Source organism: Dioscorea cayenensis, chromosome 10 (assembly GCF_009730915.1).
Source record: "Dioscorea cayenensis subsp. rotundata cultivar TDr96_F1 chromosome 10, TDr96_F1_v2_PseudoChromosome.rev07_lg8_w22 25.fasta, whole genome shotgun sequence".
In the NCBI taxonomy this organism is placed as follows: Eukaryota; Viridiplantae; Streptophyta; class Magnoliopsida; order Dioscoreales; family Dioscoreaceae; genus Dioscorea; species Dioscorea cayenensis.
In genome coordinates, this window is record NC_052480.1 from 23,206,583 (window position 1) to 23,224,973 (window position 18,391).

The 18,391-nt window shown below is 37.0% G+C and overlaps 2 protein-coding genes across 3 annotated transcripts; both read right to left on the reverse strand.

The window, feature by feature from the left end:
• Positions 1-144: 144 nt before the first annotated feature.
• Positions 145-1,060, reverse strand: LOC120270861. Its single transcript, XM_039277928.1, has one exon. It carries the CDS (start codon positions 989-991, stop codon positions 212-214), a length of 780 nt encoding a protein of 259 aa, XP_039133862.1. The 5' UTR covers positions 992-1,060; the 3' UTR covers positions 145-211.
• Positions 1,061-5,025: 3,965 nt separating this feature from the next.
• LOC120270427 (ribonuclease TUDOR 1-like) lies at positions 5,026-11,539 on the reverse strand. 2 transcript variants are annotated; one of them, XM_039277434.1, is made up of 17 exons: positions 11,453-11,539; positions 10,654-10,815; positions 10,171-10,245; positions 9,959-10,072; positions 9,761-9,865; positions 9,291-9,497; positions 8,984-9,199; positions 8,785-8,892; positions 8,313-8,483; positions 8,025-8,231; positions 7,575-7,937; positions 7,257-7,487; positions 6,992-7,180; positions 6,830-6,907; positions 6,555-6,749; positions 5,674-6,051; positions 5,026-5,577 (listed from the first exon to the last, which is right to left on the reverse strand). In XM_039277434.1, the coding sequence occupies exons 2-17, from the start codon at positions 10,801-10,803 to the stop codon at positions 5,389-5,391; spliced, it is 2,976 nt and encodes a 991-aa protein (XP_039133368.1). In that variant the 5' UTR covers positions 10,804-10,815; positions 11,453-11,539; the 3' UTR covers positions 5,026-5,388. The 2 variants fall into 2 exon arrangements, with proteins under 2 accessions (XP_039133368.1, XP_039133367.1); XM_039277433.1 differs by having other exon boundaries at positions 11,382-11,529.
• Between the last annotated feature and the right edge of the window lie 6,852 nt (positions 11,540-18,391).

The window sequence follows — 18,391 nt, forward strand, 5'->3', positions numbered from 1 at the left end:
ATTACTATTTCGTCTTCTATCAACTCCATTCTTCTCCTTCTTCTTCTTCTTCTTCTTCTTCTTCTTCTCTCTCTTTGTGTAACATGATTAAAGATCACAAATGAAGAAATTACAAACTTGCGCAATAATTAATTAAACTGCAACTAATTAAAACTACTGAAATATTGTTATTCATTAATATATTATACATGAACTTTCTATGAAGAATTAATCAACTTGGAGTAGTACTAGTACAACTTATAGCAGTTACAGCAGCAGAAGCAGCAGGCTTGAATATCTTGCTCTTATTCTTCTTCTTTCTTCTCTTAATCCTACTGAAAACTTTAACACGGCCAGCTGCTGATCTCTTATAATTACTCTCAGTGGAACTCTCTTTAATGGTTTCAAGCTTGGGTTTCCAATGCTTAGACTTACACCTCACAAGCTGCTTGTAATCCTTCTCAAGCTCAACAGTGCTGCAAACTCTCAAAACCTCTCTTTTCTTCTTCTCATCATCCTCTTGCTTCAATACCATCTTCTCCAAGAACTCATCCGAAACTCTCACCTGAAGAGAACCGGAATCCGTTTTCTTGATATCAAATGGTCTCAAGGGTGTGATGACAGGGCAAGCAAGGGATGAAACGAGATTGAGGAAGGAGAGGTCGGAGTGAAAGAAGGTGGCAGGGAGAAGGAGGTAGCTATGGCCACGCTTGAGGAGTTCCGCCGGAGAAAGGGTTGGGACCCGTTGCCCGATAAAGAAGCTATCGGATCTACACACTAAATGGAACGGGTTCTCACTCATTAGATCCGCTACCGAGACGGGTTTGTCGTAGACCCGAACCCGACAGTCGGATCCGATAACACGAATAACACGAGACTTGCCCCGTCGGCGGCGGTGGTGGTGGTCGTCGTCGTCGTCATCGACGTCGTTGTTGTAGGTCTTGCATGGAGCTCCGGTGAGGTGGAAGCACAAAGGGATAGCTGATTGGAGTGAGAGAAATTTGAATCCCATGTTGGAAATGTGGGATGATTGATAGGTTTAATTGGTTTGTTATATATATATTTTTAAAGGTAGTAGTAGTTTGATTGCAAGGTGGTCGTTGCATAGAAAGGTAGTAGTAGTAGTAGTGGTGGAGATAAGATAAGGGATGGTTTACTATTATTCTTAATGATTTGATTAGTCTAGTTGTTGCTTTTTTTTTTCTTTTCAACGGTTTACTCGAGTGGTGTTGGATTAACACCTTACGTTTAAAAGAAAATAAATAAAGATTATCAACAAATAAATAAATATGGATGATTAATTAGAATATGACAGATATAAGATAAAAATGGAGAAGATAAGAGGGGTAGATGAGAGTAGAAAAAAAATATAAACATGATAAATTCAAATCTTATTATGATATAATATAAATTCTATGTAAATTAATAAAATTATATATAAGTATATATGAAAAATAGCAAATGGCGATTTGGTGTATTGGTATAGATCTTGTGCGTAAGGTCTTTCTTGGCAAGTTTGAACTTTAGGTCGTGCAAGATAAGAGCACAAATGTTATAGAGCTTGTGTTTGCACTATTTAGAATGTAAGGAGAACATATAGGTGTTATAGGCCTTGCATTTTGGGTTCCTTATATAGGATGTGATTGAAATATACTCGACTTCAACAAAATCGGCATTCAAAGACTTTAATCTTATCTTTTAATGAGCTTCTTGCCCCCTAAGCTTCAGATTGGATGAATTATGATTGAAAGAGTCAATTATGGATGTTTAATAACCCCCCATGTGGGGCAGGTTAACACAAAGAGGTCTACCATGTGCTCTCGAGATAATATATCATGTACTATAATCCCAAAATATTAAAACCCCATGCCATACAACTTTGGAAGAGTAGAGAATGCAATTTTTCTCGCAGAAACCCACACTAAGACTCAATGGACAATAGTCTAGAGTATTGGGTACCTAATAAACAGTGCATCATGAACAATACATGAGGGCGGGTTTTGACCCTAATGTCTAAGCAAGTATCGGTCAAGTGAACGATTATATATTGTTATTATATATATTTTTGTTAATCAGTTTGAATTTGAATTTTATTGAAAAAATAATAATTAATATTGAAATGGTGTTTTGCTCTCTCCTGCACCCCCGACTGGGGCTCTTTTTGGATTCCTTCTATTTTGTTTTGTTGATGTCCTTTGTCTATTCTTTTGCTCTCTTTCTATTCTTGTTGTTTTGCATGGGTGATCTTTGTAATTTTGTTTCTTCGTTTGGTCTAGTTTGTGGGGGTTTTTTCCTTTTTTTTATTGTTTGTTTATTGTTATTTTCACCGGTGTTCCCTGGTGGCTAATTGCTGATGGTTATCATTAGGTTGTTAGTTTCTTTTTAATGATATTTTGGGTGATTTATCCAATTTTTTTAATTTTAATTTTTAGATTTTATTGAAAAAAAATTAATATCATTCACTAAACGTTATTTCAGGAATTTTTTTAAATAATAAAATTTGGGTCAAACAAAAGGCGGGTGAAATGAAAAAATGTTTCTTCTCCTTTTAAGCACCACGTGATCGAGTACTTGGACTAAAATGAAAACCGTGTGAAACTGAAGATTAAGTGTTTTATTTTTCTTAAAAACAAATATATATATATATATATATATTTTATATTTTATAAAAGAATTGGCAAGAATTCTTCTCAATAAATTATCATTTATTTATTTTATTAAAAAAAAATTTGCAAGAGAGAGTGAAAAACTTCTTCCATGTCCTCACAAACATCACAAATAAAGAATCAAAATATAGAAAATAATAATATTGTTAGATGAGTTTATCAAATCCAAAAACTAAAATTTATATTTTTCTTCAAAAAAAAATATAAAAAAATTGCAGTTTCACAAAGTTACAAAAAAAATGCTTTTATTTTTTATTTTTAAAATATGCGTTTTATTCAGTTAAAAAAATGAAAAGATATATCAATTCTTACTTAACAGTGTTACACCCACTTGATGTTAATCCCTATTCATGTGTTTTATTCAGTTAACTTAGAATAATATTTTTTATAGTTAATTCTAATTAATTTTTATACTTTTTAATGGAATATTTTAGAAAAAAATACAAAATGGAGATTTAAGTGAATTGCCGAAATTACTTTTCCTTATTTTTAACCGAATAAAACACATTCTTTAAATTAAAAATAAAAAATAAAAATACCAATTTTTTTAAGTGTGTAACACCACATGATTTTTGTTGTAATTTTTTAATTAAAAAAAAGAAACTACATAAACAGACAAAAACACGTGATGAACAAGACTAAATTTAAGAAGCGCATGCAAGTCTCAATCCTCTTGAATTAAAAGAACAAAAGAGTATCTAGAATTAGCAGCGCACACAGCACCATTATTTCACATATGTTCTCCACAGCCGACTTATGTAAACAAAAGGACATGCATGAATGATCAAATAGAAAAACATGACCAATTCCAACTTCTCCTGTTGGTTTTTTTTTTTTTACCAGTCAAAGGATTCAGTTTGATTTCTCTTTCTTCTTTTTTCTACCGTCTTATATCAACTAAATGAATTAATGAGGAATGCCTTTGACTAGCAAGCGGCAAGTTCCACTTTGAAAGTTGGTACAGTGGAAACAAAGTTGATAGTCTGGTTATGAAAACGTTTAAGATAGAAAATAAAATTAAAAACACCAAAAAGATGTGCGCATATGTTGCCTATATCATCAAAAAAATATATATATATATATATAATATAATAAAATAACTTAACGGTGTTCATATAGTTTCAAAATTGACCAATCATGACCTGTAATTTGCATAGTTAAGATGCCAATGTGAGGATTCACGGGATGTATTCCCTGACCCTGTCTTCGAATAAGGATTCGAAAAAAAAAAAAAATTTTGTTCTCATCCCCGTGGGATTACCAGGGTTCAGGGATTTTTTATCCCTGATTATTTTTATATTTATTAAACACATCAAATATATTATATATATTATTAAAATTATATATTCAAGGACGAAGATTCCCCATTCCCGACCCTGTCAAGAATCATCCTGGCCTCCAATGGTGGGAACAAGAAAATTTATAAAAATAAAAATTTAATTATAATTAAAAAATAATCCATACCAGGACCTAGGGATGTCAATGAGCCCCGGCCCCGATGGGGAACCCGATTCCCCGACCCGTCGGGGCCGGGGTCGGGGAATTTTTTCGGGGGTCGGGGCCGGGGCCAGGGGCATGAAAAAATTCCCCGTCGGGGTCGGGGCCGGGGTCGGGGAATACCCTCCCCGCCCCGCCCCGGCCCCGAAATAATAAATATTTAATTTATATATATATATATATTATAAATATGAAATATCTAAATAAAAATTAAACAAAATAGACATATTTAATATTTAATATTTAATAAATTTATTTAATATTTAATAAATTTATTTAATATTCTATTTAAATATATTTTATCTATTTAAGTTAATGGATTATGTTTATTTAAATGGATTAAGTTAAGGAATTAAAATATTTTAAATGCAATTTTTTTATTTAATTTCTAAAATAGACATATTTTTAATTATTTACGAGTTTAGGTATAACGGTAATTGTTATACCGGTTTTAAGTGTTTTTTAGGAAAATGGCATAATTATTCCCATTTTCATAGGATTTTCAAAAAAAGGGTAAAATAAATCCCGTTAATAATATAAATTTTAAATTAAATAATAATAATAATTTAATTTATTAGTCGGGGTCGGGGAATCCCCAAAACTGAAAAATCCCCGCGGCGACGGGGACGGAAAAAAAAAATCCCCGTATTCGGATTCGGGGCCGGAGATAGGGGTGGAAAATCGGGGCCGGGGCCGGGGAATGTATCCCCCGGTAAATCCCCGCCCCGTTGACATCCTACCAGGACCTAAATCGTGGTCACAAGTAATTTTGATGGGATTTTATAAAGAATTTGACAAAATCAAAGCTCTTTTTGGTCATCTACGAGAGTTTATCAGGTCCTCATCTGTTTTAATAAATCCCAGAAGGAAAGAAAGAATTGTGAAGACAGTGAAGCATATATGAGTAACAGAAAAGCTGTCTCTAGTTTACATTACTGAAAATCTAACTTAAAAAAACAACAGTTTGTTACATGCTCTCTAAATTATCTCAAGTACGCTGGCAATCACTGAGCCTGTAGAGAGGCATCATCACACTGCGATTGACTTATTGGAGATGTAAATAAACCAATGTCTCTTCAAACTAACAGAAAAACAGCGAAGAAAAAAATAAGAAGAACAACCAAAACAAAAAGGATATATAAGAAGTTCAGGTGAGTCTAGTGATAACTTAAATCCTCAAAAGTTCTCCCTCCCTCATGCTTGAACCTACGTGAATTTAACTCAACCATTGTTAATGAAACTTTGATCAAGCACGACCACCGGCTTTTCTTGCAGGTGGGCCGGAGTCTTCATCGTCGGACTGGACATCCCCGTACTGCCACATCTTCAGCCTCTCTTTCTTCGCTTTAGTTTGGAACTCTTCGAGATTATCAAGAGCCGACTGCCTTTCCTTTGTATCCCATCTCTTCCTTCTTTCTAGCCTTGCCAAACCTTCCTGCATATTAGAAAACCATTCTCATGTTAACAATCTCCAAAGATGTGACAAACAGCAATATAATGTATGTATGAACGGTTAAGGAGTAGATCGAACCTTTAGCATGGCAGCATTAATGCTAGATTCAGCTTCAACATCAACCAAAGTCACAATCAGAACCGTTCCGGTTCCTTGTCCTTTCACCTTTCCTCCAGAAGTGTCCTTGTCCTCAACCATAGCTCTGAATTCCCTTGAAGTGTTTAGAGTACACTCACTGAAATATTCTGCAGCTTCAAGACCGAAATCATCATCCAAATCTGGGACTTTTATGTATGCAAGACTGCAAAGCTGAGCCAACCCAGGTGCTGAAGAGACAGAGGGATCAAGAGGCCGTAAGCGACTGAATGGAACCACCTCCTGGTTCCCATAGTCAATATAGAAGACCTCAAATGCATCATTTGGAGACTCCACAGCCCCTCGTGGTGTGTTAACAATCTGTACGTGAGCATAAAAATTCCAATATCAAAACCAGAAGATCTTGTTCATATCAAAAACACATAAATGATTATAGTTGCCTAATCAACATGAGCATAAGTATGAACTCCAATCACTGCAACTGTGTTCAAACATAAAGTAGATCAGACAAAGATTTTATATTGGCCTAGTTCGGGATTTCTTAAAGAGAAGTGGTCTTACTCTTCGATATCATCACTAATAAATATCTAGAAATACATAGAAAACCAAATACCACAAGAGAAGCTCAAGAAAACAGATGACTATCAATACGACCATTATATAAGAGTTTGGAATCATGCATTAATGCTTTTTAAGTTTGGCCCAAAACAGATATGCCTCAGATTCAACTGAAATCGGAATTTAATTTCTCAGATTCAACCTGATAGTGAAATGAATGGATGAACAGGAAAATTTAAGAATGATTGTAAAACCTCATCAATGATAAAAAGTGAAGTCTTAAAAAAAAAGGGTATTTTTAGTACCAAGGCTCTGTTCCACGAATTATCAAGACTGAACTGTGCAAGAACAATATCACCCTTTGCAGGTTTGAATGCACCAATCATTGGAGGTTCTTGCAGGTTCAGTGAAGCAAGCTGCTGTTGAATAGTAGCTATTTTTTGGTCATTTACAGTTTGAACATAGAATTTACCACCACCCAAGACTTCAGTGACAACAACCTGAATTCATATAGAAGAAAATAAGATATGGTCAATTGAACTATGAAGTGGGCAATTCAATAGTTGCTGTTTGACAGTACCTTGAGTACTTCCTTTTGTTTTCCTTCAGATGTTGTGCCATTACCCACTTCATGCCCTTCAGTCTGATTCTCCCATATCTGGAAAATGAATAAAGTTTGAAGAGTTAAAAGCTAGCTTCTATGAAGCTTAAAAAATGCAAGTATATGCTCATTATGACCTACTTTCAGTTTCTGCCGTTTCGCTGATTCTTCAGCTCGACCAAGGAGGTTGGCATCTGCAATCTTGTCAGAACCAAATGAACTTTGGAGCCTTGCCAGTCCTGCTTCTAGGAGAGGCACAGCTGCGTTGGTCCTGGACTCCCACATGGAGCCCAGGAATGTCCCGGTCCGATCAACTGTTTCTATTTCCACCTGTGTAGAAAGTAAACATCAAATAAACTAAAAGAAAAATAAGGGAAAATACAAAGAATAAAGGCAAATTTAGCACCTCAACATTTCTCTGAAGTATTCTTCTTCTCATGAAAGCAATAGCTTCATCTGAAAAAGGCTCACCACGGCCAGGACACCTAACACCAGAAAATGAGAAGGCAATGCTGCATGTTTCCTTAGGAATAACCAATTTAAACCGATGGCCACTAAAGATGTGTTCGACAACAGCAGGAAGTCTTCTATTGCGTGCCAGGAATGGCAAGAATTCTTTGGCTTGTTTTGTTGGTGCCTGAAGAGACAATACATTGAAAATTGCATCAAATGAAAGAAAAAGAGCTTCAAAAAACAACAGAGTTGGTAAACTGATGATTGGTACCATTGTCAGATCTTTTATGTGCATAGGCGGCCGATCCTTTTTAGAATGTAACCCCTTCTTCCCATTGATAGCCCGTGTTTCAGCTGCCAATAGAGCATCATAGTGATTTGACCTTTCCTCGAAATCTCGGTGTCTAGTGACAGTGGCAAAGCCATAAGCAACCATCAGTTCGGCAACATTTACTCCAGCTGATTGGCTAGGAGACGGAGATGGAAGTGTCTCAGCAGAATCGGCTTTTGTTGGAGATGTTACAAAGACAGACCCAAAATCTAGTACTCTAGAATCATCTGCACCAGATGCAGCTACTGGATTTGGTGCATCCACTCCACCAACCTTCCTAGAATACTCCATTGATACATTCACCTGAGAATATACAAACAATTGTAGCATGCAAAAATCTATCAACCTCAAAATTCATAGCAAAAGGAAACTGCAAAATCTAGTTTGTACCTGGCGCCCAATAACACGTGAACGCAAGAAGTCCTTTGCTTCTCTAGCGAAAACCCGTTCGCGCAACTCCTCAGGCTTTAAGCCTTCTAAATTTTCATCTCGGCGACCCAATCTAGGGGCCCTGATGCTTGAAAGGTTGACACGTCGTTCAGCAGAGGTAGCATCATCCACAACAATTACGCAATCTCCACTCACAACCTCCACCACCTACAGATAGCCAGAGACAGCAAAGTGCTGTATAAGTACTGATGGTCAACGGAGACATAAATTTCACTATAGAGAACCTACTTTTCCTGTGAAGTTTTGCCCATGGATAGCTTTAGAATTTGTCACCGCAGGAACAAAGTTTGTCCACATTCTCAACCGATTCTTTTTTGCCTGAAGTTCAGCATCCTTCAGTTTTTTTTTGGCACTGCCTTCAAGCATATTCGCGCTCCACTCCACATACTTTGCTAAACCCTACACAATACAAGTGGACCTCCATTTCAGTTGAAATAACCATATTCTTATGGCTGTTAAGTTATAAGGACTGACTTAAAAAATTTCAAATGCAAAAAAGGAACTAAGACAATGGAATACAACACAAATGATGTAAATAAAAATAACATTCCCTGTGTCGGCAATATTTATTGCATCTTGGAAAGCTAGACTCAAAAATGCAATTTATTCCAACATAGCACTTTTCTTTTTTTACACATGAAAACAAACTTCATTTATCAGAGAGCCCTGATAATATATCATCCCAGAGATAGAAACATACATTTTCCACGAGTTCCACAGCAAGGTCCTTTGCTGTATCACCATCAGGATAATATACAGAGCCAATTAAGTTATTGAATTTATCCACACCTTCTAGAACAATCCTGACCTGAAAGGTCACAAGAGAATGAGGTGACTGACAGATAAAAAGAATGATGAAAAAGCTAAAACTGGAATGCTTAAGGATGCGAAGGACTAACATCTCTGTTCAAGACACGAATTTCTGTAAAATGTTTTGCTTCCCTCCCGAATGCATCAGGAGCAATTTCGGTAGATGTAGCTGTGGAGGCAGACAGCCGCTGTGCTGATGTAAGTGATGGTGTGCCCTTAGCGGAAGTTTCTCCATTTGCATCCTCAGTAATTAATTCAGGATCCGGAATGGCTGCTACAGCAACCCTTCTTCCCATAGATGGAGACTGATATTACACAGGAAAAGATTTTCTTGGTATGGATTCATGGAAAGGCTAATACTAAGGAAAAACGCTAGAACAAAACCAGAGGTATTACCTGAATTCCTGCGACAAAAACTTGAACATATTGAAACTCTGGGAGCAGGTATACACGGACAGTGCTGCCATCACGAACCTGCTCTACAATGGCTTGCATGGGTTTTCCCTTGTTTGCAGCCAAGAGTCCATTTGCATCAAAACTGCTGGCATCACCAATGGCTGATGGTGGTAGGTCTCTTACGGAAGCCTCAGAAGCACCAGCTGCCTACATTCCCAACAAATCATTAGAAAAAATAGTCACAAGACCACTGATTTCTTTTCTCACTCTTCCCATCATTAGTAGTATTATACTTGATATGGTTATAGCAACCATAGAAGAGGTAGCCATCAGGTTCTATGGCTGATTGCTACTTGAAACAGTATGGCTTGTAAAGCATTGTAAGGCCATACATCGATCACAATCAGGTCCTTGGATAACCAGGCAAAATAGTTGGCTCCACAGAACTCATACAACAAAAATATACTAACCTTGCTCCAGCGGCCTACACCTTGTTGCTTAGCTTGCTCCTCAGCATGCTGCAAATCAGATAGGAAGGGGCTAACTTCGCCTTTCTGCTGTCCTTGCTCCCTAACCTGATCATGTTTGAGGAATGACACAAGTCAAAGATCAGTCGCATTTCCATGAACCAAAAAACAAAGTAAACGGCATGAGCATTCTTCACTTACCCTTGCCCACCCCTCTGAAACAACCAGCGTTGCAACATTTTTGTCTCCAAGGAAAACAGAACCAAAATCTCGGCCAATAGATGGAACAGTGTAATCTACTCTGAAGGTAACCTCCTATAAAATAAATCATACAGGACAATAATCACATATCTAGTTCAAAAAATAACATAATTATTGCAACACATGAAGAGGGCATGCTTCAAAATAGCAACCTTTCCTATGCAAAGCTTCCTTAAAAATTCACGGCTTTCCCATGCGAAGGGTTCATCAGCAATACCCCTACGAGCCTGCAAAGTGAAACACACAAGAACAAAACAAAAGTTAGTAATAAACCATTAGAATTATCTTCTGAGAAACAAAGTGTATCCAATTTGTCCAACTATAAAACAAGCTTATATCTGTCTGCAACTAAGAGTCAAATCCATAAAAGGTTAGCCAGGATGACAGGTACATTGGCATTAGAAAAGAATTCATCCCAAAAAAACTGGTTGCACTACTACGGTGATTAATATCAAGAAATGTATGGAAAACAGCTATATTTCTAGCAACATTTGTGGTTTTAGTTATCTGCCTTATCATCACATTCATTGAAGCATATTTTCCTCCGTAATCAAGCTCTAATAACAATTACCAACGAACTTTAACCTAACAATGGTAAAGAAGACATGATAAGCAACAATTGGCTGAAACTATACCAGTCTAGGAGCAATTAGAGAAGATAAAGTGATGGACTTTTCAGGAGGGATCTCTGCTTTGGAGAGCGCCATGATAACCAAACAATCCCCTGAAGGGACAGCCTTCACTTTTCCCTTCAGCCATCCTGACGACGCTGGTGCAGATGCCATACTTGACAAAGCCTGCATCAATAGGACATTTTTCAATTTTCTGCTCCAAGTTCCCAACTTACACATCAAACAAGAGATCTCTTGAAGATTAAAATACAAGCATGTGATCCCATATATTGAAAAGTCGCACACAAGTTAAAAATTCAATTTTTGTTTTCCCTTTTTATTTGTCTAGATCAAAAGATCAGAATGCCGCAAGTAATGGATAAAAAAGAACCCTAATACCTCAATAAAAAAAAAAAAGCCTCTTTTCATAGATCTTTGAGAAAATTATTCAAACAATTCATCTGACATTGAACACACGAGATATCTCTGAAATTCAATCACCACAAATCCAAATCAGAAAAAATCGCATAAATCTATCAATAATCAATTAAAAGTATCGGCAAAATCAAAACAAAATTATTTTTTTATAAGAAAAAAACAAAGAATAGATCGATCAACAAACTCATCCCGATTCATAAGAAAAAACCTAATAAAATATGAATCAAAACATAGTCAAAGACTATTCTAAAAAATTATTTCCCAAATTAAAACGCAGATCAACTGGATCAAAACAGATCTAGAGAGACAGCGACCTGAATCCGGATCTACAAACAAAGAAGCAAAATCCTGATCGGCAATAAATCAGAGGAGGGATCGAGAGAACCTCCAATGGCGGAGCTCCTCGCCTCGGCCGCAGCAAAAGGGTCGTCTTTGAAGGCGAGATTGCGATCCAATATATGAAAAACTAGAGCTTGTGCCTGAACCTGATTTTCATTAATATTTTTTTTAATAACTTAAAATCTATTTATTAATTTACAAAATTACCCTTGTCACAACCATGCGTGCGTGAAAGATAGAACAAGATATTCTTGAAATCTTGCACTAAATCTCAAGGCAACTTTACCAAAATACCCCCTCACCGTCGCGTCACGGATCCTACATGGCATAAACCTATTGGGCTTTAGATGACCGGACATTGCCGTGTGGCCGGCCTTGTAAAAAATTAAATATCAAATGAACTTAAATTTTTAATTAAATTAGGATTTATCTCTTTAATTTCTCTCTATTTGTATTTAATTAATTTCTTATTTATTTATTTATTTATTTATGGGAAAATTACTGTTTACCCCTCGATAATTTCAAAACTTCCCAAACGTACTGTGAGTTTTGCATACCCTCGATAACCCTTCCTTTATTGTTTTCACTCCTTTTTACCCCTGCGTTATGAAATTCCATCATCGCTCTTAAACCTTTGCATACATTTTTTTCATTCTTTTTTTGCATTCCTTTTTAGTATGACTCATTTCTTAAACGTAGACTTTCATTTTTTTAAACAGAGAACTCATTTCTTAAACAGAGTTCATTTATTAAACGAGAGTTCATTTCTTAAACGTAAACCCTCATTTCTTAAACAAAAAAACTCATTTCTTAAACGAAAAACTCATTTTTTTAAACGAAACCTAATTTTTTTAAACATAAAACTCATTTTTTTAAACAAAAAAACATTAATATTTAAACGAGAAAAACAAATATTTACGTGATAAATTAATCCTGGATATAAAACCAATTAATCTTGGCCACTCGTACATATTTAAATAGAAACAACGATATTTAAGCACTTTTTTAAACGTAAACGCAATATATTAAACAGAAACATCGATAGTTAAACAAAGACAAACAAGCATATAAACAGAGTGCTTATTTTTTAAACAGAGAGCTTATTTTTTAAACAAAGACCTCATTTTTTTAAACGAAACCCTCATTGAGTAGGGACATTGAGTATCTCATCGTCAGCGATCTCGCTGAACGCTGAGTCTCGAGCTCCGGATCCGGGCGAGCGATCTCGGCGGCTCGCTCGCAGGGGTCTTAAAGGAGAAATCTTTATCGGCGTTGGCGATCCGGTTGGCGACGTTCCTCGGCGGTCGGAGTGGTGAGGTCTTCGATGGCGACGTCGGATAAGACGGGGTCGAACTCGAACGGAACCATTCTCGATCGCGGAGACCGCAACATGGATAGCAATAGGGTTAGGGTTAGGAATCATTCCGGGGTTTCGATCTATGGTGCCTAAGTCGCGATGGCGAGCGGAGGGAGGAAGCGGCGCCGATGAGCGCTCGATCTCGCCGCCTTCGCCTTCGCTCTTCATCGTCTTCCCCGTCGTCGACCTCATCTCTTTTCATCTTCTTCGCTCGCCGACCTCGGGGAAGACCGCATGCTCCTCGTCGTCGAGCGAAGGCATCGAAAGGTTGCACTCAGACATATTTAAATAGAAACAACGATATTTAAGAACTTTTTTTAAACATAAACGCAATATATTAAACAGAAACATCGATAGTTAAACAAAGACAAACAAGCATATAAACAGAGAACTCATTTCTTAAACAGAGAACTCATTTCTTAAACAGAGAGCTTATTTTTTTAAACAGAGACCCTCATTGAGTAGGGACATCGAGTATCTCATCGTCACGATCTCGCGAACGCTGAGTGCCGAGCTCCGGATCCGGGCGAGCGATCTCGAGGTGGCCTCGCTCGTGTGGGGTCTTAAAGGAGAAATCTTTTATCGGCGTTGGCGATCCGGTTGGCGACGTTCCTCGGCGGTCGGAGTGGTGAGGTCTTCGGTGGCGACGTCGGATAAGACGGGTTGAACTTGAACGGAACCATTCTCGATCGCTGGAGACCGCAACATGGATAGCAATAGGGGTTAGGGTTAGGAATCATTCCGGGGTTTCGATCTATGGCGCCTAAGTCGCGTGACAGTGAACGGAGGGAGGAAGCGGCGCCCGACGTAGCGCTCGATCTCGCCCGCCTTCGCCTTCGCTCTTCATCGCCTTCCCCGTCGTCGACCCTCATCTCTTTTCATCTTCTTCGCCGTCGACCCTGGGAAGACCGCATGCTCCTCGTCGTCGAGCGAAGGCATCGAAAGGTTGCACTCAGTACATATTTAAATAGAAACAACGATATTTAAGCACTTTTTTTAAATATAAACGCAATATATTAAAATGTAAAACATCGATAGTTAAACAAAGACAAACAAGCATATAAACAGAGAACTCATTTCTTAAACAGAAAACTCATTTCTTAAACAGAGAGCATATTTTTTAAACGGAGACCTCATTAAGTAGGGACATTGAGTATCTCATCATCGCCGATCTCGCGCGAACGCTGAGTGCTCGAGCTCCGGGATCCGGGCGAGCGATCTCGGCGTGGCTCGCTCGTGTGGGGTCTTAAAGGAGAAATCTTTATCGGCGTTGGCGATCCGGCTGGCGACGTTCCTCGGCGGTCGGAGTGGTGAGGTCTTCGATGGCGACGCTCGGATAAGACGGGCTGAACTTGAACGGAACCATTCTCGACTGCGGAGACCGCAACATGGATAGCAATAGCTTTAGGGTTAGGAATCATTCCGGGGTTTGGATCCATGGTGCCTAAGTTGGTGGCGAGTGAACGGAGGGAGGAAGCGGCGCCGATGAGCGCTCGATCTCGCCCGCCTTCGCCTTCGCCTTCATCGCCTTCCCCGCCGTCGACCTCATCTCTTTCATCTTCTTCGTCGTCGACCTCGGGGAAGACCGCATGCTCCTCGTCGTCGAGCGAAGGCATCGAAAGGTTGCACCTTTTTCTCTGAACTTGAAATCTCATTTTTCATGCAACGTGACTGTGATTGTGAGCCGCATGCTTTGTCTCACTAGCCCAGCCCAACTGCAATAAAGAGATTTTGGGGGTGATAAATACACCACAAAAAACTCATTTCTTAAACAGAGACCTCATTTTTTTAAACAAAAACCTCATTTCTTAAACAGAAAACTCATTTCTTAAACAGAGACCTCATTTTTTTAAACAGAAACCTCATTTCTTAAACAGAAAACTCATTCCTTAAACAGAAAGCTCAATTTTTTAAACAAAAAACTCATTTTTTTAAATAGAAAACTCATTTTTTAAACAGGAAACTCATTTTTTAAAGAGAACCTCATACCTCATATTTTAAATAGAAGCTTCATTTTCAAATAGAAACTCATTGCACCCAAGGGCATTATAGTAAAACCCTGTCACACTTGCCACAACTTCCCACGCAAGGGACAATTTCGTCCAAAAAATTCCAAATTAACTCTATCAATCACTATTAGATGTTTGGGGGGTTTAAAAAATCATTGTATTCAAAAGGAAGGGGTTTTTGAGGAGTGCAAAACTAACGGGGTGTTTTTGGCAATATTGCAAACTTACAAGGTGTTTTTGGCAATTTTCACTTTATTTATTTATTATTATTATTTTTTAAGCATAGATTTTTTTTTTAAAGGTGGATAAACCACTTACTATTATAAAAGAACAGTACAATATCCACGACCCAGGTCGAGCCGACAACAAAGATCAAAGAAACACAAGCAACAAACCACTAGATGTGGTCACAAAAGAAACAACAGAGACAGGGAACACAAGATAACAAGAGGAACAACATCAGAAACAAGATAACAAGAGGATAAACAGCATCCTCAGAGACAAATGTCAGTGGTCCCTACTCTGCGCTCTGACCTTGCACCTCCTCAGCCTCCAACGTCCCTAAAGACTCCTCGGCCTGAGGTCCAAGGAACTCCAAGCTGCGACGGATGCAAGCCATAGAATCATCTATCTGACACTGAAGAGAACCAGAAGAGAAGCATACGATCAATTTTCATAATAATATCATGCACATGACACACCTTGGCATTAAAAATGCAATCATTCCTAGCAAGCCAAACATTCCACACAAGTGCTTTCACCACTAAGTCACACATAACCCTTAAAGGTGGTCGCACAGACGATCTCCACAAGCCCCAGATATGGAACATAGAATCAGGCTGATCAGGTATCCGCAGCAACCTAATGAAGTAATCCCATATTGGTCGAACAAATGCACAATGGATGAACATGTGATCTACTGTCTCAACCCCAGAGTGGCACATGACACATGTAGCTGTGGGAAGCTTGTTGCACCGTCGCTTCTCAAGATTCTCCAGAGAGAGAACCTTATTCTTCCAAACCAACCAGTTGAACAAGTCAACCTTCCTAGGGCAGCAGCTACGCCAATAGAATCTTGCAATCGGACAACGTAAGCTCCCGCCCTAGATAAAATAATAAAAGGATTTCACCGAGAAAACCCCATTCCCAGAGAGCTTCCAATGAGCAGAATGCAACCCCGAGTTGATCTCCAGAAGAACGTGGTTCCGAAAAGCTGGCAAGCAAGTAAGTACTCCTTTCCAAAAGTAGGAGATATGACCCGAAATCCTAGGGAGCAAATTCCATCTTGATATGTTATAATTGAACTAAATCACGTTAGATCCTAACCAACCTTCGTCCGTCATGAACTTACACCACCACTTCCCAAGCAACGCGCTTGATTGAAGGAGAACAAGTCCAAGATCCCCCAACCCCCTTGATCACGAGACCGACATAAGTTTTTCCAACATACCAACCTACAGGTTGGTTGGTCAATGTCCGGACCATACCACAGGAAATCCCTCCTAATCTGATCAATCTTCATAAGTAAATGGCAAGATGGCAAGAACATGGTGAATTTTTTAATTATAAATGCTAAGAGTACATATTATATACTATGAGCAATAGTAAATTTCTTTGTTATAGTTTTATCTTTGTTTGTGTTTTTTTTTTTATTGTAGATTTTAGAATTAAAATAAATTGTTTTGTATTTCATAAGTTATTACTATTTAAATAAACTTAATCTCTTAATACTAAATGCAGAGCCGATAAAAACCCCAAAAATTTTGTAACATAAACAATTAGTCCTAAGATTCACTTAAAAAATTAGTTTTTGTTCGGTAAATTTGTGGAGTTACTTTATACTTATACTATAGTTGTGTGGGCTGCTTTTACAGGGTTTTTTTTTCACAAGAAAGTGGCTCAAACAATCTCTCAAACACATTTTATAGTAACTTTGAATCCTCTAATTTGAGTTATAATTTGGAATATTTTATTTGTAAGAAATAATTACATCTTTAATTGCATCGGTTTCCACTTATGTTAGTTATAATTAAATTAAGCACACATTTATTTTATACATATCTATGTTAGAAAACATTGCAAAATTGTGCAAAACAATCAAAATATGCGAAATCAAAATTGTGATATATCAACTAATTGATTTAATGAACATCTTAATTTAATTAATTTAAAGATTACCTTTGAATGTTTCAATTCCTTGGTTTTGATGTGTCAAACTTATTTCTCAGATTGTTCTAGACCTTCTAGCATCAAACAAAGATCTCACGCCCAGAAAATAGAATTCATTCATCTAGGATTAGAAATTAGACTTATTTATAAAAACTTCATAAAACATGATAAAACATACTCCTATGTTGAAATTCTAATAGAAATACGAGTCATAAACCAATAAAAATAATTTTTGTCTTTAAGCCCTTATAATTTTGATTAGTTATTCGATTTTATTAAACTTTAATTAAAATTTAAACTTAAGACAAGACCCTAAATCAATATACAATTTCACTTTATTACATGAAATCAAATTATAAATTGACAATTTTGCACCTACACTCAAAATAAGATTTATTCTCAATTCTTTTAAGCGTGATTCTCTAGGTTCGTCCTGATTGGCAGTAGGGGGATACAAAATGATGTGGGTGACACCTAGCCAACTCTCGTGCCCCTATATCGTAGCCCAATCAAACATGAAAATCTTTTTGATAATGATTACCATATATGTATAAATCTTTCGTTCTTGTATCTTGAATGAGTAAGAGCCATGAAAATTGTCAAACTCACTGAACTAGATCATATGCAAATAATCATAATAGAGTAGAATTATAAATCTACCATTTTGTGTCTCACATGATTAATTTAATTGTTTTAGTCAAGGTCTTCTAATCTCACCTATTGATGTTGCATAGGATACTAATTCATTTATTTTCAAAAGAAAAAATTCCTTCTTGGTGATCACTAAAAACTGTTGATTGCTTGACACAACCGCACTTCTAGATGGTTCTACCAAAAGATAAACTAATTAAGTGTAACTATTCTAGTAACCGACTAAACGTCACAAGCACATCATAATCATGATACTTCATCTCTAAAGTCCACTCATATGATCATAATCAACAATCCCAATCATTGACAATAAAAAAGTAAAACTCATGTGATTGGATTATTTGCGAGTCATGTTCGAATACATCAATCTCATCGATGTATCAATGACATATGTTTCCGCTATTCCAGAATATTCAACAAGCATTATTCGTCAAAGTATATCTCATAAAGAATAAAAAGTTTAACTTAATACACAAGGACTATAACATCTAAAACTAAATAATATGTCATCGTAAGATTTATATAAATATCAAAATAAATATTTAATAATAATAATAATAATACAAATGAAATGACCTAACATAAATGCCCTCGTTAGTATTCGAGAGTGTACTCCTAAGTTCCTAAAAATGTACAACCCTCAAGGAGAACAAAATGAAATTAAATAACTTCATCTCTACGTACAATTAAACGAAATCTTGATTTCCTCTTGTGCAACTACAACAACATTTTGAAACCTGATAAGTTATCAGGATGATCCACTCATGATAATTGTTTCCTTAATATTTTCATACTAACT